Here is a 23,317-nt window from a genome sequence, read left to right as displayed (position 1 = left end):
GACTGCGGCTACTTGCGGCTGTTACTGTAACTACAACTGCTTGTAACTGCATCTGCTTCTGACTAGGATTGTGACTATTTTCAACCGAAACTATTTGCGACAACGAAATGTAAATTGACTACTATATACTCTGACTGGTACTGCAACTACTTATGCTATTGCTGCTAGGAATAATTATAATACAACTATTAAACTAAATCAAAGAGTTTAAGTGCATCCAGGTTATTAAAATGACAAAGATTTAATATCTCAGAAATGGAACAGTTTAATAAGTCCAGAAGTTCAAGGAAATTGCAGAGGGTGTAAAACTAACTCGGGAGACAATTTGTATATCCACATTGTTAAACGGAAGTCTGTGACATATTTCGGTAAGATATAATTTTAGGGCATGTTGTTGGGAATATTAAAATATGAACTATGTTGAAACTTTCAACTTTATGTATTCAGCCTGTCGAAAGAGCGTATCTATTATGGTACTATTATGGGGGTTTCCTTTCTTCTTTGTTAATTTTGCGACCAATAAAAAAACAAAGCTCGAAATAAAATTATTACTAGTAAAGTGCAAATGACGTTTTTGCAAATGAGCTTGTTTTTAGTTTGGTTTGATTAATTGTTACAATTTCGTTCGTTTTGGGTTTTATTGATTTATTGATAGCCATTAATGCTTATTTTACGCGCAAATTGTTATTTGGCTTTATTTCTGTCGTCTTTGGTTTAATGTAGCTCTTTATTTTACTTTGAAAAACTTCTTTTGTGGAAAAAGTCTTTAAACTATTTAAAGTAAGATGCAATATGAAATCAGCACTAAGCTGAAGAATTGAATTAGCAGAACAGAGCTAACATTGTTAAGTTGAGACTGCGCAAAAGATAAAAATTCCAAAACGAAACTATTTCTGAGATACCACGGATTATTTTGAGCTGACCTGTCATAAACTATTTTATATCATTAATTAATTAGCTTGAGACCACTAAAAGTATTTTTCTACAAGCATAGTCAAGTATTGGAAACAATTTTGTCGAGGTAGGTTATAATGCATTTGCCAAAAATGTTTAGTGCTCAAAAGAGAATAATTATTTTAAATTCATAACCCTAGCGTAAATGAAAGAAATGAGTGAAAAAGGAAAAGTCCTTAATCTCAATAATTTAATTTCGATCTATTTGAACTTAATGGTAAGGATATAAAGAGTAGTTACACCTATGAGCACTAGCATTATTTTTTCATAAACAATAGATGGGAAAAAACTTTCACATCCATGGGCATAATGAAAAATGTGTGTAAAGTAAAACAAAGATTTGCTTCACAACTAAATTATAACCTCAGCCAAAGCAATAAGTGATATCTCATTTTCTTCTTGGTTCATTTTGTAGGACTAAGCCTTATTAACAAAACTTACTTATTGCCATAGCAACTAGAAACCACAAGCCGTTGAGTTCCTAAACTGACGGCAATTGAAGAAACTCGAATTGAAAAAAACCTCTTGAAGTTTTATTATTAAATTAGAGTAAAAAAATTATATATACTACATATATTTCAAGTATTTTAAAGCAGGTCGGTTATCAAGAAATGATCAAGGATTTTTACTGTGGATTTGTCGTTCAAAAGGTCGTTCTTTTTGTAAGTCTTAAAATTCAAATTAAGAAGACATGACCGCTATTCCTCAGGATGCAATTGTTACCATTGATATTGAAAAAGCTCCATTACACCAAGATTTTGTTCTTTTAGTGAAAAATATTATAAAATTTGTTGTTGTCCAAAAATCTCAAATACCACCCTCACAGAATTATGATTCACTTAAGATGATAAAGGAAGCCAAGAACAGCCTAACAGTTGTGCCTAAAGATTTGTCTGATACAGGAGATAAATTTAATCTGAGGAAAAGGAGGAAAAATGCAAGGATCAAAGAAAGAAATACCAACAAAATAGCTTCATACATAGAAAACATGGAGAGTTTATTTGATGTATGTTACTTTTGGTAAACTAGGTCTAGCATGAATAGAAACATGGTCTTGTAGGCCTAGTGGCCTTGTGCATGACCTCTTCTGAACAAATTACTATGAGATAACAGTCTACAATTAGGCCTGTTGAGAAGATAACATGTTTAGAAAACAACTCTTGCTCCATAACATGCAGAAAAAATGGGTAGGCCTAAATATTGAGCAGTTTGTATTATTGACCTACAACTAAAGTGAACATACCACTAGATGCCATTTCAGTAAAGTTCTACCAAATCATATTATTGAGTTAGGAATAAAGTGAATACACCATTCAATGCCTTTTTTATGCTGATTGCAAATATAATAATCATTTCTATCAGAAATGAATTTCAGCCCACCCCCCTATATATATATACCTAACCTAACCCTGAATTGGCATATATAGGGGGGGATGAAATTCATTTCCAATAGAAATGATTATTATATTAATAATCAGCATAAAAAAGGCATCAAATGTTATATTCACTTTAGTCCTAAATCAATAATATGATTTGGTAAAACTTTACCACCATTTCTTATGCTCTTTCTGAATATAATAATTGCTTTTTGGTCAATATTTACCAAATCATATTATTGAGTTTTAAATAAAGTGAAATATACCATTTGATGCCTTTTTTTTATGCTGATTACAAATATAACAATAACTTCTATTGGAAATGAATTTTATCCCCCCCCCCTATATATGCCAATTCAGGGTATATATTTCTATATTTGGGGGGGGGGCAAATTTTATTTTTGATGTAAATGGAAGGTAAGTTTAAACTTTACCCCCACCCCCCCTAATGTAGAAATATATACCCTGAATTTGCATATATAGGGGGGGGGGCTAAAATTCATTTCCCATAGAAATGATTGTTATATTTGTAATCAGCATAAAAAAGGCATCAAATGGTGTATTCACTTTATTCCTAACTCAATAATATGATTTGGTAAATATTGACCTGCTTTTCTTGCAAATTCAGTTTTAAGACTTTTTTGGACCCTTGAATATGATAATTTCCTTTTATGCTGTTTGATATAAGAAGGGTTAAAACATTGGTTTCAAACTTGTTATTTCATTTTAAAATCCATGTTTTTAAATTTATATAGGTAAAATTCTACTTTAGCTACTTTTGAATATCTTGGAAAGGGGTTATGTTAGGAAAAAACTTTCAGGGATGGGTCTACATGCTAAAGCATGTCCTGGGAAGGCATTTTGAAGTACCTGCCTCCACTCCTTCTCTCTCTAGAGGGTCCTGACCTTTAAAAATATGTGGGTTATAAAAGTGAAATCTTGCAAAATAGATCTTCTGCTTAAATGAAGTACAACAAAATTGTTTTCAGCTTCACAACTTTGCTCAATCCCAATTTATAAGGTTTTAAAGATATGCAAAATATTCCTAAGTTTTGGAAATAAAACCTTGATATGGCTTAAAATTAGGCTCAAATAACTGAAATTGTATTTTCAGAGCTAAAGCCAGAGAAAAAGAAACCTGTCATGTAGGCAAATTTCAGGACCCTCTAGAGGGAGAAGGAGTGGAGGTAGGTACTTAAAAATACCTTCCCAGGACATACTTTAGCCTGTAGATCCATCCCTGAAAGTTTCATTTTCTGAACCTAACCCCATTCCAAGATAGTCAAAAGTAGCTAAGTAGTATTTTACCTTTATATAATCCACAGGCATTGATTTGTCATAATTTATCTGGATAAAAAATTCAAAACTATTTCTCCATTTTTTCATTCACCATGTTTCTTCTGTTGGCTTTGATATTTGTTGCCATATAGGTGATATGGCAGTTTTTAAGCAGCCTAACAGAATAAGAAGAAAACATGGCAGACTTGTTTGGATTTTTTTTTATTTAACTTAGTCTTGACAAATCAATGTTTGTGAATTATACAGCTTTTACAAAATGAATTTATAATGAAATAGTAAGTTCAAAAACAAATATTATAACCCATTTTTATATTCAAAAAATATAGAATGAAATTATTAATTTCAAGGGTCCTAAAAAGACTCAAATTGAACTTGCAAGAAAATTGATTATAATATTCAGCAAGAGCATAAAAAATAGCATCTAGTGGCAGATTCGTTTTGAATTTTTTTTTATTTAACTTAATCTTGACAGATCAATGTTTGTGAATTATACAACTTTTACAAAATGGGTTTATAATGAAATAGTAAGTTCAAAAACAAATGTTATAACCCATTTTTATATCCAAAAAATATAGAATGAAATTATTAATTTCATTAAGAAGCTGATTCTCCAGAAATCTTTTGAGAAAAAAGGGCAGTTCAGTTCAGAAATGATGTATTGAAAACAGACCATGACAAAAGGCAGAAGTTATATGAAGAACTATACAGAAGGCGGGCAGGTGGTGAATCAAATATTGTGATTAAAGGCAACAAGATTGTCCCAAAAACTTCCAGCAGCCTCCAGCTGTGCTGGGGTCACAGGTGATGGAGATCTAGGAGTTGATGCCTGTCAAAACAATGTAAATAGTACTGTACATAGAAACTTTAGTGTGAGTGATTCAAATGCAAGCCCCACATTTGAGATCAATAATGATGAATCGTTTGCAAGTGCATTATCAAGTAATCTTAGCAGAGAACCTTTGGATAGTTCCACTTTCGAATCTTGTGAGTCGGAATTTAGTGATATTGGTGATGCCCATACTGAAAATGAAGACGGACTATTAATGCTTTACAGTAATGTGGATTGCATCACCACAAAAAAGGACGAAATAAAAACTGTAGTTTTGGCAAGACCTGAAGTGAGTGTGATTGCCTTCACTGAAGTTAAACCAAAGTATACTTTAGTGCCACTGAATGATTTACAAATCCTGATTACTGGATTCAGAATAATTTAAAACCTGTTGAAACCAGAAGGAAGAGGAATTGTCCTGTATGTCAAATCATCACTGAAGGTGGGACACCTTAATCTTGGTTGTCAGTATGAGTCGTGGGTGGAGCAGGTCTGGATAAAATTGAGCTAAAGGGTCACCCCTTAATTATAGGTTGTATTTATAGAAGCCCAAGCTCTCCCTGTCAGAAAAGTTCTCACCTCGCGATTGCAAATTCTATAAGTTCGGTGATGAGTTGTCCTTGCCATAATATTGTAATTGTTGGAGACTTCAACCTGCCTCAGATCCAATGGATTAGTGGTTATGCTGCTACAGGAGATAACAATGACCAGACTGGCACACTCCTGGAATGCCTAAAAGATTATTCATTGTACCAGACAATCGATTTTCTAAATAGGTACAGAGAAGGTCAGAACCCATCTCTCTTAGATCTCCTATTTGTCAAAGATGAGGAGGCAATCCAAAGTATAGACTCAGAGCCACATTTTGGCGCAAGCGACCATACAGCCATAACTTGTCGACTAAAGTTGTACCCACAGACAAATAATCTTAGAAAACATGTATTTACAAATTACAACAAGGTCAGGCAAGATTTGGCTAACCAAGATTGGTCTTTTGTCGAAAAGAATAATGTAGAGGGAGCTTGGCTTGAGATGAAAAGGGTCCTCAGTGAGACAATCACAAAACACCCAACAACCACTTGGAAACGAAGACCAAGAACGCTCCCTTTCATCACACGAGAAATCAAGCTAGCAGTCTGGAAGAAAAAGAAGTTCTAGAGAAGGTACAAGGACGTCCCAACGCAGGCTAATCATGACAAATTCAAACAAATACAAAACAAAGTCTGCTACCTTACAAGAGAAGTTACTAGCAAGTATAAGGAGTCTTTAGCTTCAGCATTGAAAACAAATCTAAAGAAATTTTGGAAGTATGCCTCCACTCAAAAGCCCGGAAGACATTCAGTAACCGAACTCTCAGTTAATGGGAATACCATAAGCAACCCTGGAAATATAGCTGAAGCTCTGAACCAGCAGTTCAAGTCAGTTTTTACACCTCCAGATAATGACCCCTTGCCACAAATGCCAGAATATGATATTCAGGAACCAATGCAAATTATTACTGTCGGCACTTTGAATGTTGAATCATGGCTCAAAAGATTGAACCCAAATAAGTCAGTTGGCCTTTATGGGGTACACCCTCGAACTTTGAAAGAGGCTCATGCGGAGCTTGCCCTCCCCCTAGCAAAACTGTTCCAGAAGTCTCTTGACACGAAAAAAGTACCTCAAGATTGGAGAAATGCGAAAATTACACCTGTTCACAAGGGTGGAAGCAGGAACTGTGCTGCCAATTACCGACCTATTAGCATCACCTCGACAGTCAGTAAAATCCTTGAAGGAATTGCAAACACTGCTGTTATGAAACACCTGATTGACAATAAACTACTTACCGATAGCCAACATGGATTCAGATCTGGACGCTCGGTCGAGACAAATCTTATTGACGCATATGAATGTGTCACCGAACTGCTAGACCAGGGTATCCCTGTTGATATGATTTTACTAGACTTTCCAAAGACTTTTGACAATGTTTGCCATTATCCTTTGAAGGTTAAACTTTTAGCTATCAGGATCCATGTGGAGGTTGTTGAATGGGTGATGCAGTTCCTCTCAGGAAAAAAGCAGAGAGTTCGAGTGTTTGGGGATAACGGGCAATAGTTTTTCTCAGAAGTTGCTGGTGTTGATAGTGGCGTGCCCCAGGGAACATTCTTGGGCCCAACACTTTTCAATATTTACACTAATGATGCTCCACGGGCTGTAAGAAATAAGATGAGCCTCTATGCTGATGATTCAAAGCTTATTGGGCCCGCGGAGTCGACAGCAACTAGAGCCACCATACAGGAAGACCTGGATGCACTTTCCCTTTGGGCCTGCCAATGGAAGTTTGAGTTTAACATCCAGAAGTGCAAGGCGGTATATTTCGGGAAAAAGAATGAGAAGTGGCAGTACCATATGAGTGGGGGGATGGCTCTAGACAATCGATTGGTTTCTCGGTAGCTGAGAGAGACTTGGGAATAGTTGTCGATGAAGAATTAAAATTCAACAAACACACAAACAGCGGTTGCCAAATCATCTCAGACCCTCGGAATAATTAACCATACAGTACACAGCAAATCATCTAAAGTCATGCCGAAGCTGCACAAGGGTTTCATATAACCATTGCTGGAGTTTGGGATGTGTGTTGTCATGCCTCTGAATAAGAGTGATCAACAGAAAATAGAGTCTGTTCAAAGGAGTGCAACCAAAGCTATTGATGGATGCATGAACCTCGACTATCTATCTTGCCTGAACAAACTACAGCTCCCGACACTCGTCTACAGACGGCAGAGGGGCGATGTCATTATGGCTTACAAGCTACTGCATGTCGATCCCTCTTCTCAGAGTCCTTTCCAAGTCGACGAATCATTCAGGACAAGAGGGCATAGTAAGAAGCTGCTCAGGAAGAGAGCTCACAGCAGACTCCGCAACCACTACTTCTCCAATAGAGTGGTGGGCCTCTGGAACAGTCTTCCCAATGCAGCTGTCACCACTCCCTCTGTCAATGCATTCAAGATTACCATTGATAAGAATTGGTCCACCAAACCATGGGAAACAGAGTGGGACGCCGCCGAACCAGTGACTCTCCATCGTCACTGACCAGCGACTCTACAGGATCTTTCCTTATTTCTCTGGACAATGCGATTTAAGGTAAGGGTCCTAAAAGCACTCAAAATTGAATTTGCAAGAAAATTGATTATTATATTCAGAAAGAGCATAAAAAATGTCATCTAGTAGTATGTTCACACTTATTTTTAGGTCAGTAATATGAACTGCTCAATAGTTACCAAAAAATGTAGTTAATCATTTGTCCCATACATTTCTTTCTTTCTTGATACTGTCAATGTTGTTTCAATTTATGGGTTGGAACATAAGTTGGAACAAAAGAGGGTAAAAAGAGTTATGCATTTTAAAATGAATAGAAATATATAGTTTGGCTCTAGGTATTAGCCTAGAATTAAGGCTGTTAAGAAGGAAACTAAAATAATTTTTTTTTTGGGGGGGGGGGGCTATGAATAATACTTTATGTTCTTGAATATCTGTATATACTTTATTATTTTCATTAGAAAGCACCTTATTGTAAAAACACATGATTTTCCCTTTAAAAAAGTAATTTTGGTATTGGGCTTGTGTTCAAAACCAACAAAAACAAAAAACACAGTGGTGGCAGAAAATTTTTGCCAAAATTGGTGGGCTCCACTAAAATTCACATTTGCCCTATTAGTGACATTTTCTGTTGTGAACCACATAAGTAAAATTGGAGTTTGCAACATAATCACAAAGGTGTAAATGTAAGACCAGTCCAATACATAAGGAGAAATGTTAAGAAAACAAGTGTTACTTCATAATATGCAAAATAATCCTAGTTAACATATTTTCTAGTGGGAGAACCTTCATCTTCACTTTGATAACTATATTCAGGTTTTTCAATATTTATGTCTATTTTCCAAGTCTGAAAAATTGTCAATAAAACAATCACCCAAGAACAATCTAGCTAATCTAACCTAACCTAATTTACCAATGTTTGTCTATTAATATATTTTTGGTAGATGGCAGTGATGGTGTTTAATTTTCTCATGTAGACTATTTAAAAACAGATAAATGCAGTCAAATCTATGTTTATTTTTCACAATTTTGTTAAAAAAAATTGTACAACAGTGAAAAAAGTGCAGATAAAGGTTCCCCTGCAGGAAAAATATGTTAACTAGGATTATTCTGAATATTATGAAGTAAGAATTGTTTTCTTAACAAGCATCCTCATGTAGTAGACTACATTTACACCAATCACAAACGCTAATAAAAAAAAAATGAATTTTAAGATCTGGATTTTTTCAAATCTTAAAAAAAAGTTATTAACTTATGAAAAGAAACTTACATATGATTTATAAATCACAAAATTAAAACTTAAGAAAAGCAAATTGTAGATTTTACTTCTGTTCTTGAAAATTTGCCTATAGCCAGCTCTTTCAAATGGAGCTCTTGTATCCTATACCTGTGAATACTTAATAAGCACAAACTTGATATGTGTTTTTTACTCATAGTGCTCCTCAGCCATGTTTTTACTTGCCTCTTGGTGTTAAAGGATCTCTTGACAGTACATATTGTTGGCAGGATGGTCAGATGGTTAACAAAGGCTCTCATAATTGAAGGGAGAAATGTAGTTTTGGAGAATGAATGAGCTTCACTTACTCCCCACAGTCTTTGCTTTTCCACATATTGTACCAGGTTCTTTCTTCTACTTCTAAATTTTCATTATCAAAGAATTTTGATAGATCTTTCATAGCATAAACAAATGTATCCTTCTCCATGTTTTTTAAAATTTTGGGATGAATAAGAAGTTTTTTGAACAGGGTTTTATTGTGGCCATTGAATCTTGGTTCAAGTGATACAATAAACAAGTCCAAATAAGGAATAAAACCAGCTAACCTATAGTAATCTATTGGATTAGTTATAGAATTGTTTGAACAACAAGTTTTTCTTGTGGTTGTCCTAGGTGTTCTGATTTCAATTACCAGTAAATTACAGGTTTCTTGTAATTCCATGAAAATTCAATCCCAACTATTGATGCTAAAGTTTTTTAGTACTTTTAAATCTTATTGCTCTAATTGAATGACAATTATGTTCCAGAAGTTGTTCTTACAGAATCAGGACTAAATTCAAACTTCAGTGAAAAGAACAAGGTGTTGAAGAGAGGACAACCTGCCTCATATATGTAATAATTTTGTTTGTTTTTATGTTGCTCCTTATGTTTACTTTCAGATGAAAAAAAAAACTTGGGAAAATTACTCTTGACATCTCCATGCATAAGATTGGGTTGACCAAGAGAAAGTTAAGACAAATAAAAGAATTTTGTTTAGGAATTCTGGCAAATCCTCCCAGTGTAAAATTTTCCCTTAAAATCTCATCCCCCAGAAACCTCCTTCCTCATGGAAAGTTTACTATGCTTTCCTTTCTATTGGTTACCTCATAATTACTATATAGTCACCAATTAACCCCCACTCTTCCCACCACCCCTGCTGTTGTGCATGTTCCAAATACAGTACTTATTGTAGTCTCATTTTTATATCAGGCCATCTAATGCCTGGACACAGCTATGGGCAACAAATCATACAAAAGTTACTTATTCTTTTTCTTCACACTAGCCTACCATTATTTGGGATTATTAACCAACAAAAATTTGGGGATAGTGGAAGGCCTGAATGCCATGCAACCTTATTTCTGTAGATTTAAACAAGAACATGTATAGATAAAATGAAGATTAAAAACTGAAACTGAAAAACTAAAGAAAAATACAAACATTGCATGCCTTTTTGACCCTCAAAACTTAAGCAGAAGTCAGAATTTGCCACAAAATTACAGGACTCTTTATTTGGGACCCCCAAAACGTGATTAAGCACTTTCCACTTTTGACAATTTTTTAGGAAGCATATTTTTAATTTACCTGGTCTAATTGGCACTTTCAATGCTGTATAGAGAAATCTTAAAAAAAATGTGAGGCACTGTCATTCAGCCAGGGGGAGGGGGCTGGCCCACCCCCCTGTCATGCCCCCTACCCCTTATGGGTGCCCATGATAAAGGAAAACTGTTTATGCTTCATAAGATGCAGAAAAATTTTAGTTAACACATTTTTTTTTTCAATTCCACTGTAATTTACCCCCTCCCCCTCCCCCAAATGTGAAAATATATAGAAAAATTATAAATTTTCCACGTGTTTTCTGTTTTTTGAATTAATCACAGTTGATCCAGTTTACAGGTACATAGGTTGAAACAGGAGTGATGCATGGAAAATGCATAATTTAGGCTATATAATGTTTTAGGGGTAATTACTTGGCTTAAAAAAAAAGGAGAGAGAGAGAGAGAGAAGAAGAAGAAAAGGACTGTCATCCTAATCCATCAATTGAGATAAATGTGCACTTGAACGAGGTTTTAGCCTTACTCGTCTATCCAATTACCTAGGACAAAACAGTATAACCAAACCATCATCAATCAAAATGTCCAAATCCATGCAAATATATTTGCACATTAGGGGGAGGGGAATTACAGTGGAATTGCAGTCAACTGTGTCAACTGCAATTTTTTGCATAAGCCTATTATGAAGTAAGAAATTTTTTTCTTATCATGTTTCTTCTTAACATCCCCAATTCTATGTTTATACAAAGCACTATATGCACATTAGGGGGAGTGGGGGTAAAGTAAATAAAAGTGCTTTTAGGAATGATCAACTACAATTTTACTGTATATTATGAAGAAAGAATTGTTCTCTTAACATGTTCCATTCTTAACAGGCTTTATTGTACACTGATACCCGCTATAACAATAAAAGAGTAGGGTAAAATTTTAGAAAAGCAATTTTTTGCAATCTTGGAAAGTAGGTACAGTTAAGTTTGGCTGGCAACCAAGCCTGAATCAAGAATTTGGCTGTATATAAGCCTGCTCGTCAACATCAAGACAAACCAAAAATGTTTTGGTTTATTATCATACAAGCCTGTTTCAAATATAGGTGACCTTCTAGAAAAGCATCTCTTCTGATAGAAACACAATAATAAAAAAGTAGTAACCCACTATTTTTTCTCTAATGATGCTCTTTCAAAATAATATTCGCTGTGAAGTTCTAGATGAGGGGCTTTTGTCTATCTTAGGAAGTAGTTGAGTTATGTGAATAAAATTCCCAGCAGCAGTTTTAGAGCCTCAGTAATCCCCAAGAAGGGAATTTGGAGTACCTACCTCCACCATCTCTCCAAATAGCACTGGTCTTTGGTGACCTTTTTAGTCTTTATGTCATAAAAAGTAAAGTGTTCAGAAATAATTCTGCTGCTGAAATGAGGCACATTGAAAGTGCTTTAAGTATCTCTCCTTTACTCAGTCCTGTTTTATAAGGTTTTTGAAATCCTTCTAAAATAATGGGAATTATACTTTCAAAAACTAGAGCCAATGAAAAAGAAATAAAAAACCAAAAAGGTTAAATTTGTTTCTACTGACTTTCTTGGTTAAAATCCATGTTGGCTGGGCAATAGTATCACATTAAGTTTGAGATGCTTCATGGCAGAGTCATTTACCACTCTTTCCAAGATTTTAGACATAACAGGAGTAACACTTATGGGATTGTAATTTTCTGATCCGGCTTTATTTCCCTTCTTGAACAAAGGGGTGACAAATGCTGTTTTCCAGTCTGTTGAGACTTCCTTGGTATAGAGCAAAAATTTGAATAATTGGGTGAGTGGTTTGGTGGTAGTTTCAGTGACTTCTTTCAGAAGAATAGATGTAACGTATCTGGCCCAACTGATTTGTTGTCTGAAACTGTGTCTGAAACTGGGACACACAACAAATAAATGCAATGAAATTCTCCTAGCCTGTAGTAATTGTAAAGGCTCCCATCCTAAAGATTTGACAACTAGCAACAACACTCAGCCTACATGTATCAATTGTAAAGGCTCACATGAATCCACCAATAAATCTTAATGCCCTGCATATAAGAAAAGAGCACTAACACTCTAAATAGCAACAGAGAAGGCCATTCCATACCCTTTTGCAGCTATGGACGCAAATGCTGCCCAATCGCACCAAATAAAACCTATATTGAAATCAGATAAAACTTCAAGTCAAACACTCCCAATGCATCAAGTACTCCTTACAAAACACCATCCTTTAAGCCCCCCAGCTCACATCTCTATCAGAAAGAATCACCAAGCCAACAAGCCTCCTTGCCTAGTGAGATGAGGTCGGCCTGGCACCCCCTCCCAACAAGAAACAAACCAGAAACGCTACCAGGAATTAATCCCTTAACTGACAAACTGGATGCACAGCCAAACATGCAAACCCCAAATATATGCTTATTCATTCTAAACTGCAATGCACTTCACGCCATGAATATACAAAAACAACAGAAAACAAAAGTCATTGCAGAATTGGCAAAAATCTACATCCCTAATCATATGCTCATTCAAGCAAAAAAAAGATCTTGCTTTACTATTAACAAAGCTGCAAATTGATACACAGTCATATGAAAAATAAAACAACAACACAACACATCAATATCCAGTGGAACGTAAGATCACTTTTAGAAAATAAGTTGAATGAACTAATATCTTTTATGGATAATAAATCCATTGATATTGCTTGCCTCCAGGAAACTCATTTAACCCAAAATCAACAAATTAAGTCTCTGGGATATACTATCCTGAGAAAGGATAGATCATCAGAGAGAAAACGAGGGGGAGTAGCTTTAATGGTTAATAATAAAATAAAATTATGTGCGATCAACTTTCCTGATTTTGTAAATGATGTTGATACAATTGGTATCTGTGTTTGGCTCAATAATACAAAACTTACATAATAAGCTTTTATAACCCTAAGGCCAAACCACAGATGCAATGGATTTTTTCATTTATAAAAGTAATTCTAATATGTTGAAAAATATTATTATTTCAGGAGACTTTCATGCCCAGAGCCTTTTGTGGAGGAATAATCAAGCAAAAAAAGCCGATAAGTTCATTGAGCATATGAATTCAAATAATAATGAATTAGCTGTTGCTACCCCTCCAAACCTGAATACATATTTCAACCGCAAAGGTGGCAGTTGTTCTACAATTGACCTACAAATTGTTTCTTTAAATATTCTGAATAAAATTTATATAAATAAAATTGATAGTCTATGTACTGAACACTTTTCCATAGTTTGCTCCCTAAGCGAACCTGCTGAAATCCTATCCTATACCTCCAAATATATCAACACTAAAGCAAATTGGCCTATGTTCCAAAATAAGCTAAATGATGAAATTACAAGTTTCACCCAAAATTCATGCATTTCAAACGCAACAGCTGACATGCATGCTGAAGTTTTGGCATCTTTACTAATAAATACAGCTAATCATGCTATCCCCAGGACAACACCCTGGAAAACCTTCCCTAGACATATTCCCAAAGCATGGTGGACAAATGAGTGCCAAAATAAATGGAGAACAAAAAAGACAGCTAGGAGAACATTCTTAAAAAAAAACATCACCTACTACATATTTAAAAAATTACAAGCAGAATCTAATCTAAAAAGGACCATAATAAATACTAAATATAACTACTGGAATAATTTTGCAAATAATCTCTTCCGTGAATCACATGATCCAATTGTAAAGAAAGTCATAAGTCACATATGTGGGAAAAAAACTTCCCCCAACCCACTCCTGTATGAGCTTATACATAATAATACCCATTATGACAATGATAATGAAAAAGATAAGCTATTTGCCACTCTTTTTGTTAATAAGCTAACATCAAGCAATTGTAGCAAAATACCCCCAATTCCTATGAACCCAAGTTACCAACCTCGCCCAGGATCCGAGAATATAACGAACCCATTTTCAATCCAGGACATGAACAACGCAATACGTCATATTATGACTAAGACTAGCGGCAACTATGACAATATACACCCTACATGGATAAAGAATCTCACCCCTTCATACAAACAGGAACTTCTAAATTGTTATAATCACGCTTGGGCTTCATCTATGTTCCCCAATATCTGGAAATGTTTGTCCCTCATACCAATCCTAAAGAAAAATAAACCCAAAAATAACCCTGAGTCCTATAGGCCTATATTGATTACTCCTGTGATGGGGAAAATAATGGAGAAAATGATCTATTACTGACTCCTCTGATTTGTGGAAAAAAATAATATGATCCCTTACACTCAAACTGGCTTCAGGAAACACCATTCCTCAACAAATGCTTTCATATTGTTAACAAATGCAATAAATGAATCATTCTCAAAAAATAATGTCCTAGTTGCAGCTTTCCTAGATTTTGAAGGGGCATATGACAATGTGAACCACCAAATCCGTTTAATTAAACTTTGAAACCTTGGACTACCCCCCAAGCTAGTATCTTTTATAAAATCTTTCATAGAATTGTGAAGTTTATTTGTTTGGGTAGGCTCAGCCTTTTCACTACAGAAGACAATAGCCAAAGACCTTCCTCGGGGAGCAGTCCTCAGCTGCCTCCTTTTTGCGCTGTATCTCTGGGACATGAATCTCGCCCATATGAATCTAAAATACGCTGATGATTTGATACCATGGTTATCAGGCAACATATTTGAGACTGCACTGTCAGATCTGCAAAAGTCACTTTTCCAATCTGAAAAATTCTCTCAACATTCAGATTTACCCATTGCACCTACCAAGTCAAAAATAATCCAATTTCACCAAAAGCGAAATCATGTTAATGTAAGACTAACTCTAAATGGAACAACTATTCCAGAAGATAATCATATTAATTATCTAGGTCTCATGATTGACCAAAAACTTAATTTCCACCTCCACATTTCAAACTCAGTAAAAAAATGCAATAGAAAAACAATTATACTAAAAAGACTTCTTTCTACACCCTGGGGATGTAAGGAGAAAACCTTACTCCAGTTTTATAAATCACATATAAGACCCCATATTGACTATGGGCTCATCGTCTATGGTGCATGTGCAAAGACCCAGATGCAAACAATTGAAACAATACAAGACGATATAATAGGTCTCATATTTGGTCTTAGGAAACCCACAAGCACCAAGTTTCTGCTTATGGAGAGTGGATTAACAATAATAAGGGAGAGGCGCAGCTTTGTATTGATAAAACATCTCACAAAATTTGAATGAAATAAATCGAACACCCTACATAATTGTTTAAGAAATCAAGCCATGTATAGAGGCATTGCAGATGAGTATGCCAATATTCAGAAGAGGTTCCCTGTACCCTCAAAGTCTATTGCACCTAGTTTTCCCCAATCCCCTCCATGGAATTGGTCAATCCCCATAATAGATACTGATTTTTCAAAGTGGACTAAAGATTTAACCCCCATTGCTTTTGTCCAGAAAAAATTTGCTGTACTTAATACAATTACTTATAAAAACCGTTTCCAAATATTTGTTGATGGGTCCAAAATAAATGAGAAGGTAGCAAGTGGTGCCTTCCTTCCTCACCTGAAAATTGCAATGGGTGAGAGATTGTATAATCCAGTTTGCCATTTCTAGCTCCCTCCTGATAGATATGTAATCTTTGAAGATAATATGTTATTCCCTCCTGATAATATGTAATCTTAATAACTGATAGAGTTTCACAAATCTATCAGTTACAGTCTTTAGACGGAGCTGCATTTCAATAACTATGTGGTTGCTCTTACCAATGGGGGAGGGAGGAGGTAGGTAATCAATAATTAGCTATTAAAAAGTTTATGCAAAACTCTTCCACTCTAAATGTAAAAAAAAAATGCATTACAAACTAGAAAAATCAATAAAAGAATATGAAATTCTAGAAAAAATAGCCAAAAACCAACATAGATATGATTAGATTAAAGGCACCTATAAGATAAATTTTGATGAAGTTGTACTAACAGCATAAGGTAAGAATTATGTTTTTATTTTAGCTAATTTAGAAGGAGAGAACTCCTTCAAGATTATCCTTTTCATTACAACTTCCCTTTTTTCAATGAAGTTTTAATGTAAAAATTTATGCTAAGCTCCATAGAAAACGTAAATATTTATTGTTTATTCAGGGCTAGCCTAGAAAAAAGGTGCAAGTATTCTAATCTTATGAAGCCTATGATAGAATCTATCTGAAGGCAAGGCCGCATCTAGGGGGGGGGTTAGGGGAAGGGGTTTGAACCAAATCCCCCCCCCCCCCAATGTTTGTCCTACCCGTAAAAACATAACAAAAAAGAATATAAACAAACGTCTGATACGTTTTTAAAAGTTTTTTTTGCAAACCCCCTCCGCCCAAAAAAATTCTTTCGCACCCCCCCCCCCCTCCTCCTGAAAAAAAAAATCCTTGATACTGCCCTGTCTGCAGATTTATGATAAATTTATAAATCTTGTACAGAATTGTCATTTTCATCAATATGGTCCAGCATTATGGTGAGGGCTGTACAATTGCATCTCAGATGCAACCACATTCCAGATACAGGTACCACCACTTTGGACTGAGTTTCTATAGCACTGGTGAAAATGACATGATTGTATCTTGGATCAACTGCATAACATTAGTGTACCAATTGCTGGTTCCTATAAATAGGGTTTCAACCTTAATAGATGTTTTGACTTAGATGATAATAATATTGAATAAATAAAGAGCATTGTAAAGTCCTTGTATGAAACTTTTTAACATTAGTCACTTTTGTGTAAGCAATATCAATATCTAATTTTTATTGACCAAAATTAAGTCTCATCACTATGCCCCTTACAAGCACCCTTACAAAATGCTTTAAACTCAGAGGTACACTGAGAAATGGTGCAAAAAATAAACAATCTGATGGTAGGTAGCACATCAGTAAGATAGTGAAGTTGAATAACAGATGCTCCCATCTGCGGTATTCTATTCCAAAGAGAATGCTAATTTATTTGCCAAGTATTGTTAAATTAACAGTAGTTTAATTTGTTAAGATTATTAGCGGTTAAAATTGGCGTGGATATTAAAGGCCATAGTACTAAGTCATATAAAAATCTTTTCTTCAATGCTTTTCTTTGGCCTGCTAATGGACTTTAATCAAATATAAAAGAAAGTATTGTTCAAGAAGTAATTACTGTAGGTGCTCAACTATTTGTCAAGTAGTCTATTGCTACAGTATGCAAGCATGATTTAATTTATTAAAAATGTTGGAGGTTGAATTTTTGTCATTCTAGTGGATATTAGAGGCTAAACTCATAGAAACCAACAGTATTTAAGTAGTTTGTCTAATTCCTGTTCATTAGCTTGCTGAATCACTTATTAAATACTTAAGTAACTACCATTTGGAAAGCAACTATTTTTGGTGAGATACAGAAAGTTTTTACGGAAAAGGTCATATTTTTTGGGTCATCAGTACCATTTCTAAGAAATTCTTACTGAAGGAAATTGTTTTATATTCTAGGCTGTAAACTCTGGACTTGAGATTGCCAAAAACGATGAAAAACTGTACATATTTCTTGGTGGAACAATTGCATCATCTAAAGCTGGTATCTGTATAAAAATACCAAGACTTGAAAACAACCCAAAGGAAAGCATTGCACCAGTGAAATTGCAGTCAAAAGTCTTAAGGTGAACTTTCAATCTTCTTCATTAATGAGTAAAAAATCAAATTTTTCCAATCTCAGGCAGCACAATCACACTGCCTAAGTAAAGAGCACAGTGGGATCTAACCAATATATTTTTGTTTCTTTTATCAATTTACTTTTTATTGAAGGAGTTTTTGTAGGAACTTTGGACAAGGCTCGTTTGATTGAAAATTGAAAATTCTATTGCCTTTTAAGAGTTGAAAGTGATTGGAGGGTAAGCAGCCCCCCTCATATGCCCTATTTTCTCCAAAGACATTTGGTTAATATTTTGAGATAGCTATTTTGTTCAGCATAATGGAAAGGTCCAATAACTATGCCTCTAGGGTGACAATACCCCTACAACTCTTAGGGCAAGGCTGCAGGTCACGCAATTTGCCCTTTGTTTACATTTGCTATTGAGAAAGGGGGGGGGGTTATAATGGATCCTTGGCCTCCAAAAGGGCTAAGGGTATTAAGGTGAAGCTTTAATGAAAGGTTGAGGGTAGTGTTGAATTAAATTAAAACATGCTATATGCATGCAGATTGTTACAAGGGCGTATCTCAGGAATGGCTTAGGCCTTAAGCCATTAAGTTATTAAGTTAAAACTTTCAGGGCATGAAGAGGAGGATATTCAATTGGCCAGAGGGGAATATGTGCATGTACTACTACTTTTACTACTGCTGCTATTACTACTAATAATACTTCTTCTAATGTGACTACTGCTAAGACTAAGGGTGTTAATGTGAAAATTTCAGGGGAATACTAAGGGAAAAGTTGAAAGAAATCAAAATACCCTATGTGCATGCAGGCTGTCAAAAAGGCATATCAGCAATATCTTGGAACAGCTTTGAGTATAACATCAAAACAGCAAAATCATATATATTTTCTATCTATATGTATAGAAAACCCTTGCCCATCCATCTGAAATTTTATAGCAAGATTATTCAAAAGTTATTCCAAAAATCTACTAGGAGGATATTCAATTGGCCAGAAGGGAATATGTGCATGTACTACTACTATTACTACTGCTGCTACTACACTAATGATACTTCTAATGTGACTACTACTAAGACTAAGGGTATTAATGTGAATATTTAAGGGGAATGCTAAGGGAAAAGTTGAAAGAAATCAAAATACCCTATGTGCATGCAGGCTGTCAAAAAGGCATATCAGCAATATCTTGGAACAGCTTTGAGTATAACATCAAAACAGCAAAATCATATATATTTTCTATCTATATGTATAGAAAACCCTTGCCCATCCATCTGAAATTTTATAGCAAGATTATTCAAAAGTTATTCCAAAAATCTACTAGGAGGATATTCAATTGGCCAGAAAGGAATATGTGCATGTACTACTACTATTACTACTGCTGCTACTATACTAATGATACTTCTAATGTGACTACTACTAAGACTAAGGGTATTAATGTGAATATTTAAGGGGAATGCTAAGGGAGAAGTTGAAAGAAATCAAAATACCCTATGTGCATGCAGGCTGTCAAAAGGGCATATCAGTAATACCTTGGAACAGCTTTGAGTATTAAGTTGAAACTTCAGGTAATGGTAAGAGTGATGTTGAACTGACCAACAGGAACTGTGTACATAATGCTACTGATGCTGCTATTACTACCACTACTTCTACTGCTACCACTAATGTTACTGGTACTACTACTATTAAGGTTAATGGTATTAAGGTGAAAATTTCAGGAAATCTTGAATTAAATCAAAACATACTATGTGCATGTCGTTTGTCAAAAGGGTGCATAACCAATATCTCAGGAACAGCTTAAGGTATTCAATTGAAACTTTCAGAGTATATGAGGAGGGTGTTCCACTAACCGAAAGACTATAAGTGCATACTACTACTACTACTGCTACTACCTTAATGATCAACATAATAGGATACATAATTTATATATTGAAATGGTATTAAGTCATTAAAATTAGTATTTTATTTCGATTGATGTGTGTTAAGGAAGGAGTTGAGTATTAAGTTAGTGATAGCAGAGTACATGATGTTGTAGTTATGTTTTGATTTTTTCAACCCCCTTCTGAGGTTAGTGTTAATTATTATTATTTCTTTTTCTTTTTGGGGATTTGTTTGATTATTCTTCCTCCATATCATGCTGTGGCATTTGGAAGAGAAGTGTTTATGCTAAGTATTTTTATGATTGGTATTAAATAAACGAAAATAATAACTACCTACTACTACTACTACTACTGCTGCGACTACGACTTTGACTACTATTACTGAGGCTAAGGGTATTAAGGTGAAACTCTCAGGGAATGTTTAGGAGGCAGCTACATAAAAACACACTGTGTGCATGCAGGTTGTCAAAAGGATGCATCAGCAATATACAGAAAATTGCTTAGAGCACTAAGTTGAATGTCATTTCGTAACAACATTGGCCTGCCATAACAAAGAATAAACATAAAGAAATGAAGATCGAGAATGGGGTTTGTCTAGTATTTTTGTCGGCCTTATAATACCCGTTTTCGATTCTAATTTCTTCACTTTTTATTCTTTAATATTAAGTTGAAACTTTCAATGCAGGTTGAGGGGAATGTTGAACTAGCGAAAAGGCACTATGCGCATGCTACTACTACAACTACTAATACTGCTGAGGCTGAGGGTGTTGAGATGAAACTTTCAGGGATTGTTTAGAGGGAAGTTGAACTAAATCTTAACACGCGTTGTACTTGCAGATTTTCAAAATTCGTATCAGAAATATCTCAGGAACAGCTTAGAGTATTAAGTTGAAACTTTCAGGCAATGTTGAGGGGGATGTTGAACTAAAAAAAAGACACAAGGTACTATGTTCAAACTACTACTAATGCTCTTGCTAATGCTACTACTGCTTCTTCTATTACTACCACTAGTGCTACTGAAACTACTACTATTATGATATTAAGGTGCAAATTTAAATGTTAAACTAAATCAAAACATACTATGTGTATGCAGGTTGTCAGAAGAGTGTATCAGCAATATCTCAGGAATAGCTTAAGCTATTAATCTGAAACTTTCAGGGCATGATAAGAAGGAGGCTCAACTGATCAAAAGGCAATATGTCCATACTGAAGCTGCAACTACTGTGACTACTATTCTTACTGCTGATCCCACTACTACTACTAACATTATTACTACTATCGATGGTTAAAGACCAATATTTTTTTCTACATTAAACCGCCTGGTGCATTTTCTTGATGATCAGTAAGTTTTTTCATAACCATCATTTGACATCCACTTAGTTCATACTATAGATCTTCTGTGCTCAAGACACATTTCTTGGAAACGTATGTGAATACATTAGCATAGATTTTCTATCGATATAACAGTAACATACCAAAATAAAACTGTCTTTTCTAGTGGACTACTTTCCCATGGTGTCACGGGATTCTTTGCCAAAAGGGTGCCAATAACAAACTTGCACATCTGTTTATCTACAAACCAAGAATTAGCTTCTACACGAGTTTATAACCAACTGGGATGTAGACGGACTCGACTGCTTACGATAGAGTTTCAAGTCTCTAACTCACAAAATGCAACTCTTTCAGAAGTAAATGAAAATGTTGAGGAAATGATCAACAATTTTTCCTTGATGATGACGCCATTGGAAGGACAAAAGAGTGTAAAAAGAAGAAAACCTGTTCGTCGGCTAACGTTTTCAACTCCCATTCATAAAGGAGAAACGTCTCCCTTTTTGAGTCGTCAGAGATTGATTTCAGGTGATAGTGGTAATGTAAGCGGAATACAATCTTTCGATTCATTTATTGAAGATTCGTATCTGTGTCTTGCAGATTCTGATCCTCAATTTGAGCTTAGAACTTACAGGCTAGGCTTTCCAGTCAAAGGCTTGAAATTAATAAGAGTGAAAGAGGCTTTTAATGATGTTTAGTTGATTTATTAGTTTAGCTCTTATCTAAGTTGTACCGGGATGTTGAAGAGTTTAGAATTGAGAAACAAATTATAAAATCAAATATTTTTTTTAGCTTTTTATTCTATAGTATTATTTTTTTCTTATTTACGGGGTATCAAAATAATTTATATATGCTTGCTTTAATAATACACAATGATGGTTTTCAATAAATTCCATTCCCAAAGTTTAAAAAAAAGCTGTGTATGTTATTTAGCAGAATTTTAAATTGTCAAGCGCCTGTTTATCACACGTTTTGTCAATGCATGTTTTCAAACTTGGATTCCATTCCAGTCCAGACACTATCATTTTGTTTGGTGTTTATCTGTATTCTCGTTCAAAGGATGATCTAGATTAACCAGCTGTTATTTTTTTCACGCCTAATATTCATCTTTTAAGTATCCCTGTAAGGTAAGCCTAGCTGTTCAAGGTTTGTTGAACTTCTTGTCCTCAAATCCTGTCGAATTGTTGTCTTAGATTTATACTCTTTCCATGTGAATTTCTCATCTTTTACTTGTATCATTCGACTATTCAATAGAACTATTTTAAGTTTATTTGCTAATTGACTTTAATAATTTGATTGGGAAAATAACTGTTGAATTTGCAAATTGTGTATGTATTTAATTTCGTACTTTCTTGTTTATCTGTTGGTTGGAATATTTTGTATGCAACTTCGGTATGTCCGATGATAAATGTGGTTGATTCCAATCACCATTTTTGCTGGTGCTATTGCAAATTCAGTAAGAATTTAGTTAAATTGTATTATTTTGCTAATAATAATAAAGTATATTATCTCTTATCGTTATTACATATTATTTGGCGCATGATAATACAAGGATCAGACCAAGTGTGTGTGTGGGGGGGGGGGTCAGAAGATTTTTTACTGGGTGGGAAGGCTGAAAACTCAAACTAGGAAGAAATTAAGGTACTCTTCTATTAAACGGACTCTTTTATATAATGCTAGTTTGGTTAATGCTAATGAAATAAAATAAAATAGGATGAATATATAATAGTTTAGAAACAAATTTTGGGCTATATATTTGCACATAAGGTGGGGGGGGAAAAGCATAGCATATATTGAATACCTAGCCTAGGTACCTTCCCCCCCCCCAAAAAAAAAAAAAACAACAACAAAAAACAAAACTTTTAATATCTTATACGCAATTAAAACCACGCTATGCATTGTATTTCTCTACAGTGGTGTCTTGAATCATCCCGTTAAAACGGGCTTGTCGTCGCGTCTCCAGTTTGACATTGCATATACACTAGATAAATGAGTCCGTTTAGTGAAAGAGTATCGAAATTAATTTTTTAGCTGCTGTTTTTGATTTTTTCTTTCTGAAGGAACTCTTCAACGAATCTGCAGGGGAATCCTTGACTATTTTCAATCCCCTGTATGCTGTTGTGTTATGCCTCTGT

General features: G+C 34.8%; 1 protein-coding gene across 1 annotated transcript; it reads left to right on the top strand.

Annotated features, from left to right (window-relative positions):
- The first annotated feature begins 1,645 nt into the window (after nucleotides 1–1,645).
- LOC148950389 (uncharacterized) lies at nucleotides 1,646–22,697 on the top strand. Its single transcript, XM_089091583.1, has 3 exons — nucleotides 1,646–1,960; nucleotides 17,819–17,985; nucleotides 21,352–22,697. Exons 1-3 carry the CDS (start codon nucleotides 1,646–1,648, stop codon nucleotides 21,878–21,880), a joined length of 1,011 nt encoding a protein of 336 aa, XP_088947709.1. The 3' UTR covers nucleotides 21,881–22,697.
- Nucleotides 22,698–23,317: the final 620 nt, after the last annotated feature.

This window comes from Artemia sp. Qi Xiang Cuo, chromosome 7, assembly GCF_049724085.1.
Source record: "Artemia sp. Qi Xiang Cuo chromosome 7, ASM4972408v1, whole genome shotgun sequence".
In the NCBI taxonomy this organism is placed as follows: domain Eukaryota; kingdom Metazoa; phylum Arthropoda; class Branchiopoda; order Anostraca; family Artemiidae; genus Artemia; species Artemia sp. Qi Xiang Cuo.
Note: the sequence above shows the minus strand (reverse complement) of the source record. Positions and strands in the feature narration are given on the sequence as shown.

Bases quoted from the DNA above. Each gene is read 5' to 3' on its own strand.
- LOC148950389 (XM_089091583.1), top strand. From the start codon at position 1,646: ATGACCGCTATTCCTCAGGATGCAATTGTTACCATTGATATTGAAAAA. The intron at 1,961-17,818 runs GTATGTTACTTT...TTTATATTCTAG, and splicing joins ACATGGAGAGTTTATTTGAT to GCTGTAAACTCTGGACTTGA. The intron at 17,986-21,351 runs GTGAACTTTCAA...TGTCTTTTCTAG, and splicing joins TTGCAGTCAAAAGTCTTAAG to TGGACTACTTTCCCATGGTG.